The following is a 12,620-nucleotide window of genomic DNA, read 5'->3' on the forward strand; positions in this document are numbered from 1 at the left end:
ATTACTGAATTTTTTAGTGGATTTGTGGGGGAGGGGATTTATAGAATAGGACATCCTCTTTCTGTACGACTCCTCCTTTGTACATTAAAAGCAGATAACGCATCTGCTACAGTTTAACTTATCGTAGATGTCTAATAGTAGCGGTCACTTCGATATTTTATCGAATTCAGGTAGCCGTTTGATCGTTTTACTACCTTTTGCTATAAAAAAATTAAATAGCAAACATTGATCGCCATTAATGTGGGCCTAATAATTATTATCACTCTTAAACATATGTTATAAAAAATATTATGGTATAACAAATATACAACATAATATTTTAATGAGAATATATTATGTATATTCCCATTCACACTCGCAAACATACAATCCCATTCATTCACACAAACATTCATCATCTATCTTTCAAGATCTACCACGACCCCGGCTGAGTTGGTAGATCCTTACAAACTACTTATTTTAATAGATGCCCTTGTTAAACCTACGACGCGTACACCGCCATCCATTAAGGCACACATTTTTATGTTAAGTTTAAAAAAATAGTCATATACACATATTAACACTTATATTAACAACTATTATTTTTTGTGCGCATTTAGCGATACGACTTTTGGAAGACGTAACCTTAATCTAACTAATATTACATTTACAAACTAACCATCAGACAGGTCCGGACATCTCCTTACACTCGGATCTTATTCCCATCAATTCCCTTGCCAATTAACCTACTATTTACACTATGTACAAGAGTCCCGTGCTGTTCTGGAACTTTAAAACAATGCAATATTTGCCGTTCCTATCGTGCAACACGTTAAATGCAGCAACATCACCATCACCTTACTAGACCGGACCTGTATATAACCCAAAAGCAAACTCTCCATTTAACCATTTGCACGGGAACCTTGACAAGATTTGCATGTGGTTTAAATTCCAGAACAGCACGGGAGTAATTACAAATTAAATATTTATAATCAACAATACGTAGTCAAGGGCTCATTGGATACGTATTGTTAATAAGGAGGTGAAACATGTTTCAGTATTCACCTAAGTTGAAAAACAAATCCTAAAGTTTTTCCTAACTTACAAGAAGAAATTGTACTTAAATCTATTACTTCTAAATTCTAGACAAGTATATTTGACGATGTTTTTCTATAATAATTAAGTAAATGTAGGCTTTAAAAATTGCTTATATATATATATATATATATATATATATATATATATATATATATATATATATATATATATATATATATATATATATATATATATATATATATATATATATATATATATATATATATATATATATATTGCTTACATATTAAAATGCAAAAATTTGTCCTAGTAATAAATTATATATTATTTACATGTAATATTTACAAGTAACTGTGGATTTCCACTGTTGAAATATTATAAAAAAAAACATATTATCAGTCTTTGAAAAAAACAACGACCGCAATTATGTTTTCATTACAAAATATTTCAACAATGGAGTTAACAGTTACAAAAATCAATTCAACGCGTGCGTTCTGCAGACTTAATCAGAAATGTACTTAAAAATAGATGATATTTAAAATTTTTGTTTTTTTTTAATTTTTTAATTTTTTTTAAATTTTTAAATCGTTTTTATTTTTTTTTCTTTTTTCATTTTATATTATAAAGTTTAACTTAATTATTAATCTACTATAATTTATTGAAAGGAAAAAAATGCTCTAATCTAATTTTTTTGGTATTTTTAATTTTTTTTATATGAGAGGCGAAGACTAAATTTTCTAATTGCATCGATACGCTACAAGCGGTAATGAATTGATGATCTATAAATAAATATTACCTAAATTCTCTCTTTTTCCATTTTAAATTATTTAAGAAAAATATATTAATAATCCAGCCGTATAGTACGAAAAATAAAGGTTGCCTGAAAAGTTTTCCGCCAGCTGTGTAAGTGGTAATGTTATAAATTTTAATGTACTCTTTCTGAATGTCAACATTGCTACTAACCGTCTACTTTTGTTTTATAATAAATAAGGATATATACATTCTGGGCCGAAGTACTTAACGTAATCGTCGTACAGCATTGCATTTTTAGTGGCGACTGCAAACTGCGGCCCGTGTATGGCGAACGCTAAAAGCTGATGTTTCTGGTTATTTGTTTAAAATCCAATTGTTATTTTACTGTAAAGCACGAACTCCGGTAAGTCGTAAAATTTTCCAGTTATATCTAAGATTTACCAACTATAGTTTTTTTTTATATTAAAAGGTATGAAAAGAATTCGCTGTAACAGCGAAGAAACTGCTGACCATAGACATCCACAAATGCAGATGTGTTACCTACCTTTAATCAACGAAGGAGGGGAAGCATAGGAAGAGAATATTTCCCCTTCCTATGCGAACCCTCCTCCATTAAATCCAAATACCGTTCCCATCCTTTCCTTATAAAAATGGTGGGAACGGGAAGAGGACTTATATTAGGCCTCCGGCACGCACACTGATCTGACGGAGCACGGCATTGCCTCCACTTGACGAATGTCTTCTGTGTGGTCGTGGTATTTCACCAGGCGAGGCGTTCAATTCCTTCAACTCCACGATAAATGTCGGTTAACACCCGATAAATGTTTTTTAAGAAGTCAACTTAACATTTTTGATGTGAAACATCTATAGGATCACTTGTAAACGGAATCGTTGGCGTGGCAACGCTTGCCGTGGCGACGGGTCGCCAAGCTATACTGAGGTGTACAATGTAATAATATATGTACACTACAACGTACAATGTAATAAATAATATATATAAATATATATATGTACACTGTACATATATATATTTATATATATTATTTTAATAATATTTAATATTATGTATTATTATTATTCATTCATTCATTCATTCATTATTATTTTAATAATATTTAATATTATGTATTATGTATTATTATTATTATTATTCATTCATTCATTCATTCCTTCCTTCCTCCCTTCATTCATTTATTCATTCATTCATACATTCAGTCATTCATTCATTCATTCATTCAGTCAATCATTCATTCATTCAGTCAATCATTCATTCATTCCTTCCTTCATTCATACATTCATTCATTTATTCATACATTCATTCATTCATTCAGTCATTCATTCAGTCATTCATTCATTCATTCCTTCCTTCATTCATTCATTCATTCATTCATACATTCATTCATTTATTCATTTATTCATTCCTTCATTCATTCATTCCTTCATTCTAACCTTCCTTCATTCATTCATTCCTTCATTCCTTCATTCATTCATTCATTCATTCATTCATTCCTTCCTTCCTTCATTCATTCATTCATTCATACATTCATTTGTCATTTATTTATTTATTTAAATTTAATATTTTATGCATATTACTTGTAAACACACGATGTTTCACATCTGCCAGGCGTCCCATGACGGCTCACGTTTTTTTTTTTAAGTAACTTAAATAAAATGACCTTAATAACTTGAAAAACTAATCCTTACTAGTCCTTACTATCCTTACTAATATTATAAATGCGAAAGTAACTCTGTCTGTCTGTCTGTCTCGCTTTCACGCCAAAACTACTGAACCGATTTAAATGAAATTTGGTACACAGATAGTCTAGAGCCTGAGGATGGACATAGGCTATATTTTAACGCGAAAAAGGGGTTGTAAGGGGTTGAAAGTGGGGGTGAAAGTTTGTATGGAACTATCGTCATTTTTGCAGTTAGAAGCTTGAAACTTTTTTTTAAGGCAGCTAATTTGATATAAATAAATATGAAATAATTTTTTTGTAAAAATTTTACCCCCAAGGGTGCTAAATAACAATAGGGGATGAAATTTTGTTTGGCAATATGTGAGGTTTTGGTGAATGTTTTGTTTGATATGTTTTGCTGTTACCCTCACCAATATTTAGTCTAGAGCCTGAGGAAGGATAAAGGGTACATTTTAACGCGTAAAAGGGGTTGTAAGGGGTTGAAAGTGAGGGTGAAAGTTTGTATGGAATTATCGTCAGTTTTACAGTTAGAAGCTTGAATCTTATTTTCAAGGCTGCTAATTTGATATAAATAATTATGAAATTAATTTTTTGTAAAAATTTTACCCCTAAGGGTGCTAAACAACAATAGGGGATGAAATTTTGTTTGGCAATACGTGAGGTTTTGGTGAATGTTTTGTTTAATATGTTTTGCTGTTACCCTTACCAATATTTAGTCTAGAGCCTGAGAAAGGACATAGGGCACATTTTAACGCGAAAAAGGGTTTGTAAGGGGCTGAAAGTGGGGGTGGAAATTTTTATGGAAGTATCGTCATTTTTACAGTTACAAGTTTAAAACTTATTTTTGTGGCTGCTAATTTGATATAAATAAATATGAAATTCAACGTTTGAAAAAATGTTACCCGCAAGTGTGCTAAATAAAAATAGGGAATGAAATTTTGTTTGGGAATATTTTAGACATTTGGCACGGTCCTGGCACACCTCTCTCTACGTTCTTCTACATCCATACCTCAAATCATAGCAGGTCGGTTAAGTAAAATAATTAGCCTTAAAAAATTCTATCCAAAGACAAAATTTCACGCGGACGAAGTCGCGGGCACAGCTAGTACTTTCTAAAAGCAAAATGCTAACCGGCTGTTTGTGAGCATAAAAAGTGTATTTGATGTACCTAAAATTTATTAAGAGAATGGTTGTAAATGCTAGAAAGAAGCATAACTTTACGGACTTTTACAATACCTAGTTGGTAAAACTTAGGCGGTAAAATTTAATCTTAGGATTGACCGGAGTTCCTTTACAGTAACAAATACAATGCAATGATCAGATCACGAAATTATTGGTAATAAGTATGAGAATAAATTTGCAAGAACAAAAATCGTTGAAAATTTTAAGTGTATTAATTTCGGAAAGTATGTATTTATCTTTAATTGAGACGGATATAATTGTCATAAAGCTATTAAAAATAAAGATTATCCTTTTTAAAAACAGCCGGAAAACTTCTCAGGATATTAAATAATTGGGCTACTTTAAATTATTTAAAATTAAATTTACAGATTCCATCTGAAACGAAATGTTTTTGAACACAATTTTTTATAAGTAACTTAGCTTGCAAAAATACAATTTCTTACTAAAACTATACAACCGATCTTAACCTATCAAAGCTATTTACCAAAGTTTTTTTTTTTTATATTTACAAATTCTTAACGCACCAATAATAAAACACAAACGCAACTTGTATCTTTTTCGACAATAAACTGCTCTTGCAGTTTGACGAAATTATTTTATTGCAATTAAATTTGATGTACTGCTTAAATAAATAAAAAAAAAAAATAAAAAAAAAAACATATTTAAATACCTAACACAATATTGCGAACTAATACTGAAAAGAATCCATTTGTTTACAAGTGTTTAACATTTATTAGGCCCCAATAATGACTAACCAAATGTTGCCATAATTTTTTTTCTACCAGAAGGTGGCAAATGATCAAGTGACCACCTGATTTCCTTAAAATAGCGAAGTGACCGCTAGCTATGGACATCCTCAACAAACTAAACAGTTGCAGACGCGTTACTTACCTTCAATGAACAGAAGAAAGGTGTGCAAGAACAAGGATACCTTTTTCTACTCATCCCCTATCGATCAGTAATCGCATATTAGCCATTTTGTAACATTTGGAATTATAAAGTTATGTCTATTATGAAAAAAATATTTGCTATTAAATTCTTAAATAACATGCAAACATTAAAATGATCTACACACCTATAAAATATTAAAAAATTATTTTCAGAAGAATTTTTTTTTTCAATTAATTGCTGGTTGTTGGTGGACCAGATGAATCATGGAAGTGGCTTCTAACCTGAAATTAAACGTTGATATACAAAAATTATACAATCCAGACGCTCCGAAAACTATTTCATTACTTTCTAACGGCCAATATCAATTTTGAAAACATTTTTATTTTTGAACATCCTGTGTATTTATGTAAGATGTAAGTTACCTGTAGGTGAACAGCTAGGTCCATGATGATGTGCACGAGAGTCGGGTGTTCGAGTAAGTCGTCGGGAAGGGGTGGCGAGGAGCGGGGCAGCTGGTTCCTGGAGCGGAAACCGCGGTGCATGCGCAGTGCCACGGCGCAGAACATGAAGCGAAGTAGCAGTAGCCGCAAGAAATCGTCAGACATGAATGCTATGAATGTTGGGTCTGGAAAATGCGATTAAATATTTACTTACAGCTTAAGGCTGCATATAAAGAATTGCTTTTATGAATCTAGAAAATAATTTTTAGTTAGTTTAATTTAACTCTTTTATATTAATTTTATAGTAAACTAGCTTTTACCCGCGACTCCGTCCGCGCGGAATAAAAAATAGAAAACGTGGTAAAAATTATCCTATGTCCGTTTCCTGGTTCTGAGCTACCTGCCCACCAATTTTCAGTCAAATCGATTCAGCCGTTCTTGAGTTATAAATAGTGTAACTAACACGACTTTCTCTTATATATATAGATGAAGTTTGCAAAATTTTAGGTGTTTATTTTGAACAGGGATGTACTTACCAATTCGATGTCTCATCATGACTTGGGCGGCTTCTACAATGAAGGTTTCGATGTAACTCTGAGACCGTTCCCACTGCACCAGCGGCACTGTTTTAATGTCGCAGCAGTAGCAGAATGCCGACAGCGGCGAGTGCAGAAACAACGTGAACAAACTACCCTCCTTCCTGTAATCCGCTGTAACACATTTTTTTCTTTACTATTTCAATATTTATGTGTATAATTTTTTTGTTTTTAGCTATAAATGTAATTTTTTTAAATGTCTCCTTTTCCTATTTATTGCAATTCATATTATCACAGATTGGAAAACTCTTGACTATTGCAAACGTATGTTGAAGTACCTACATTAAAAAATGAGGAATAATTTTAAACAAATTGAGAAGAAGAGTGATAAATGGAATGATGTTCAAAAAAACAATTAATTAGATATCCCACTGGAGCTACCCTAGTTTTCAAAGAAAGTGGATTTTGAGAGGTCTTTTCTAGAAGTCAAATAAATACTTACACGGAAATGTACTCGGAACTTCCAACGGCGACATCAGCACGACTAGCGGCTGCGCAAAGTGCCGCGGTATGTTTTGAAAGATGTAGGAATTGTCCGAATCGATGATAATGAACAGAGGGCATCGGGTGAAAGGGTACAAGTCCCCTGGGTGGATGCATTGCGGATCTTTGGTTCTAGATACTGTCGGTCTTGGTTCGCGAGACGCATCTACGTCTCGGTCACGATCGCCTTTCTCTCTGTCCCGCTCCCGGTCACGATCCCGGTCACGCTCGCGATCGCGGTCACGATCGCCTTTCTCTCTGTCCCGCTCCCGGTCACGATCGCAATCACGCTCCCGGTCGCGCTCGCGATCGCGATCCTTATCACGATCCCAAACCCTATCCCTGTCACGCTCGCGGTCCCTTTCCCGGTCACGCTCGCGGTCTCTTTCCCTGTCACGCTCGCGGTCCCTTTCGCGGTCTCTCTCTCGTGTTCTCTCTCTATCCCTTTCTCTTTCGCGGTCGCGATACAAGTCGCTCTTGACATTTGTCATAAGACCACCGACGTCGTATCCAGCTGCAAAAACAATCACTGTTACTCGTTTTTTTTGCACAAAAGACATAGTTATTCCAGACTAAACCTTCTTTTAGATGTAATCGGTCACATGTTGATAATTAAGAAAGGATGATGAAAATAATAAGCCTAACGAAAATGGTCTTAAGTCTTCTAGAGTTTTGTCAATGCAGCTGTTTTCATCTAAGTGGACTCTTGACATAAACATGAAATAAAAGGTTTTAGCTTCATTTTGATACAATAGATACCGCAATATCCATTATAAAGAAACGTTCTTATGAATTATTAAATCGCCCAGCTGAACGTATGAATTTATTCTGACTCTTTATACTGTTGTAGTATGTAAAAAAGCTGTATTAATATAGCAAATGTTTGATGAGAGCAAAGATCAAAAAGCAATTGCTTTTTGATCCTGCACCAAAACCGTTGCAATTTTTCGCTTTGCAGTAAAACTCGTGATATAAATAAATACAGACATCTAAACATCAGCTCAATTTAAAGAACTTTCGCTCAAAGGAATTTCAACTCGCGTAAGCGATTTATTTGCGTTTCTTTTTCCTTTTGGCTAAAGTTAATATTTGGAACACTCCTTTGAAACTAGCCTTAATGAGTTTTTGCTACTTGATAAATATAGTAAAAGCTAAATCATTTTTGCAGATATCTACCTTTGTGCGGGATTAATAAATTCTTACAAATTTTAAACTTAACATTTGCAGTAATGTATATTTTACATAAGTACTGAATTAATATACATTAGTTAAATCAAAGTAAGCTCATTGTTAATTAATTTCTTCAGTTTTTTTTTATTATTGACGCGAAACATGTCGATTAATTTGCAAATTAATTTATTAATTAATAATAGCTAAGGTTTTTTACCTTATAGATAATTATTGTATTTTACTGTGACAAAAACATATATTTCGTAAGATACGCAAGCAACAAAATTAAATATTTAAATTTAGAATAATCAATAATTATACATAGACAAGTGTAAACATTGGATAACTTGTTAGGAAATGAATACTTACTGTCTTCAGATATCTTCGAAGCTGGAACAATAAGAGCATCGGCAGAGATGTAGAGTAGTAGAGCTCCATTAGAGGGCAGATCAAAGCAACCACTGGCTAAGTACACCAACACTTGGGCGGCTGATGGTTTGAATAGCAAGTACTTGTGAGGATTCTCATGGCGTCCAGTTTTGTCGTGGTTGTAGCCTAGGCCAAAAAGATTAATTTGAGAGTAACTCAAATTAAATAAGGCGTTATATTCGCGACATAGTGACTTAATAAATAAAAAGTAGAGTTTTGTAAAATAGTGCAGATTTTTATAATGCTTCGCTACACTATACGCACAGCAGTCATTTAAACTGTTATATCGCTTTGCCATTAGTTAGGGATAAGAGTACAGTGAACTGTAAAGTAACTGTGTAATTTTAACTTGTAAACTCTAACGTAAGAATTTTATTACAATGGAAGTTTTAGCATGTAACCTCACCTTTAAATAACAATTATTTTAATTTCGTATAGGTATCACTAAGTTACCTTTTTATGCAAAGACGCAACAAGTTAGATTAATCTGTAATATCTTAGGAATGAATTCCAAAAAATAAGGTTTATTTAGCGAAACAGACTATTAGCCAAAACGCATTATCTCAATTTTCATCGTCGAAGCTCATTTGTTACAGTATAAAATAGTAACATCTGCTTTTTAAATATGTTTACCTTTAATAATCTGTGGTGTTGCAGTGAAACGATGTCGCGGGGATTCATTGTACACTTGGGGCATTTCCCCACTTGGTTCCCATTCTAGGGTTTGCAAGATTCGATACATATCCATTGTTAATTCTGAGAATTTAACTTGCTGCGATACGCTGCCCACAATTACGGCTTCTTGAAGTGTTAGAGTTGCTGCTGTTAGCCGCTCCGGTGGCGGTACGCTCATGATATTGAGTCTAGGAAAATATAAAACGAAGAAAAAACATTTACATAATTGTTGAATTTAATATTCACTATCAAGTAAAGTATTTTTGTAAAAAATCTCAGTACACAGTGTTTTTCATCATTATCAAAACTTTCATTTAATTCATCATGTTTATTAAGAATTAATTTCATGTCTACTCCTGTGCGGTATAAAAAAATATTAAGAAATAACTGTGTACGGTACCTGTGAGAGAGAACTATGGGATAGTTGTCAGGGTGAAGGACAGTCACGGCAGCTTCAGCGACTATAAAGGCTTTGACTTCATCCATAACGAAAGTCCATTCTATCTGGTCCTCCGGATCATATGTTGCTCCATACTCTATGATTTGTTTATCGAGTTCTTTTATCAAGTCTCGTACGAGAGCAAGTTTCTTGAGGAGAAGGCAAACAACAATGAATCTTGCGTAGTATCGGAGCTTCTTGACCATCAGTTCGCACTTGTCTTCTCTGCTCGCCTGCGTATAGTAGCTGCGGCCTCGAATTGCGGAATAGAATGAAAAGGCTTCACTCAAATATCCAGTTTCGCTTGTGCGCAGGCTGTGTGGACATAACGTTTCTTTATCCGATAAACTTTTACAAAGTACAATTCTATCTCTAACTGTGTCTGAATACTTACTAAAAGTGATAGTACAGTTGCCCGATTTTGGATGCAATTTCACCAATCTGCCACCTCTTGAGGCCGTACTTGTTGTCCAGTACACCGCGGTGTTGTTGTTGGAATTTCCACAGCTTTGTGTACACGTCAAACGTACGTCCAAAATATGAATGCCATTGCTTGTGACCATATTGAGGGAGCTCCCTGTTATAAAGTAGTTAATTTAGTTACTCTATGTCTTAAACAATATTTATCAATTTTTAATCTCATAAAGCCTTTCTAGACGTATATAGGCATTACAATATGACTTGATTTAACTTAATGTCCTATAATCCCCGTAGTGGGGCAGATAGCGTCCACAGTGCGCCGCCAGCTCTCTCTCTCATTACAATATAAATGATATATATTTTAGAAAGGAAAAAAGTAAAAAAAAAAACAGTTTCGTCAAAATTTGTTATACCGCAAAAATTAGGGATTAAAAACACACCATCAATGTATAATCACAAAAATAACCAAATAAATATGCTTTGCAAAACTCACCGTAAACCATTGAAGAGTTGCTTTGATTTCTCTAATAGGTGACAAAATTCAATAATAACTTTCCGTTCGTGGTCTTCAAGAGGATTCATTGTTGAACTTGTTCTAAAATTATTGCGATAGTATGATTCTTGGTTAAAATGCGGAAGGTCGGCCAGCAAGTTTATATTGTATGGCTCCGACGTGCACAGCCTTCCACGGATATTTTCGTATTCTCTGTAATTCTTAAACAGACGACTGAATTTAGAAGAAAAGTCTGTGAAACTGTCGTCCTCGCTCCCTGACGACAATTCTTCAAATTCATACGTCTCCCTAAAAATGTATGTAAACGATTGTCGGCGACTTTCTCCTGGTGCGAAGGGAGCCGGGGAGGGGGGAGATGAGCGGCTCGGGCTTTGTACTTTGTATACCGCTTTATACGCCTCTAGAGATTGACTTCGTGGGCGTACATATGATAAGCCAGTTTTTGAGTTGATTGGTACCGCTAAGGCAAGCCTTGCCAAAGCAAGATGCTTATTGGGGTGTTTCGAGATCTGGCTAAGTATACTGTCTTTGATGGTAGTGTTTGTAGAAGCATCGGCCGAAAGTTCGGGCGAAGGGTACCGTCGAAATTTGGATTTGTCTAAGCGAATCTTTGGCGTAGGATAACGATGTGAAGGTCCCGGTTCCGGAGAAGGTTCCCTACTACGTTTGGTCTTCTCGGGTGACTGAGTAGGAGTCTGAGTCCCTCTGCTGATGGTTATCAAAGAACGCGATGGAGATTCCCAAGAGCCTACTCTAGGTAGCTGGTGAGGCTCGACAATAGTTATGTGCTTCTTTTTTCCGTTCTTTTTCTTTTTATCAGATGCGTTAGCATCTTTTAATATTCTTGGTACAGTACTTGATCCAAATTTTCGAGCCCAAAATGCTTTGAGTCTGGAGGTGTGACCAGGTTGAGATGAATCTTGAACTAAAATGGAAAAGAAATTGCATTAATTTATGTTCGAATAGTATCTCGATATCTTTAAACTAAATTATGGTATCATAATTTTGTGGATTTTAAAGAAAATCTTTGTGATCTAAGTTTTGGAAAAATATTCTAAAGTTATTGTTAAATCCTTGTAAAATTGATAGAAATATGAGAGAAAGCAGCTTATTTATATTATTTTCTTTAGTGTCACGATAATCTTTTATCCGGTAGGGTATTGAAATCTGTTACATCTCGCTACCGCACGCAATGCTCCGACAGTTGTTGACAGTTTGTATTTCTCGTACTATATCTGAACGATATTTAAATCTAACTCGTGAACAGACAGAAATATTAATCGATGTTATTTGAAAGCTATTACGATTTTTTTGGTAAACATATTAAAACACTCACTATTATTTTTATACTTTAAAGCAATTTGATAAAAAATGTGCTGATCATCATAATCAGCTCCCTATACGTCCCTATTTAAGAGCTCGGAGCCCACCCTAAGTTAGAGGTGACTAGGCCATAATCAACCACGCTGGCCCAGTGAGGTTTGGTTGAATTTCTTCGCTAAAATGTGTAGGTTTCAGCACGATGTTTTGCCGTACGAACGACGGATAAATATACAAATGTAAATCGAAAAACACATTGTTACATGGCGGGATCCGAACCCAGGACCTGCAGATTACAAGTGCTTAGCTCCCGAGTCACCGACGCTCTTGAGGTGCTACTTAACCTAAAATTTGTATTTGTGAATATTTGTTTCCCAACTTTATATATCATACGGACGACTTAATAAGGCGTGGAGATCTACCATAATCCAACTACGGTAAATCTTTAAAACTAAAAAAGTCTATAAAATCTTTTGGAGGCAACGCAAACTGTCGAAAGTTATAAGTAATAATTACTTTTAATCGAAAAACTTCTCTGACTTTGTAGGTATTCCCGCAAACGGATTTACTGAA

At 34.3% G+C, this 12,620-nt stretch overlaps 1 protein-coding gene across 1 annotated transcript; it reads right to left on the reverse strand.

Annotated features, from left to right (window-relative positions):
- Positions 1-5,791: 5,791 nt before the first annotated feature.
- LOC106715910 (protein SCAI) lies at positions 5,792-10,856 on the reverse strand. Its single transcript, XM_045686198.1, has 10 exons — positions 10,707-10,856; positions 10,188-10,370; positions 9,755-10,108; positions 9,313-9,542; positions 8,620-8,805; positions 7,538-7,594; positions 7,040-7,246; positions 6,538-6,711; positions 5,984-6,186; positions 5,792-5,842 (listed from the first exon to the last, which is right to left on the reverse strand). Exons 1-10 carry the CDS (start codon positions 10,793-10,795, stop codon positions 5,792-5,794), a joined length of 1,734 nt encoding a protein of 577 aa, XP_045542154.1. The 5' UTR covers positions 10,796-10,856.
- Positions 10,857-12,620: the final 1,764 nt, after the last annotated feature.

This window comes from Papilio machaon, chromosome Z, assembly GCF_912999745.1.
Source record: "Papilio machaon chromosome Z, ilPapMach1.1, whole genome shotgun sequence".
NCBI classification, from domain to species: Eukaryota; Metazoa; Arthropoda; class Insecta; order Lepidoptera; family Papilionidae; genus Papilio; species Papilio machaon.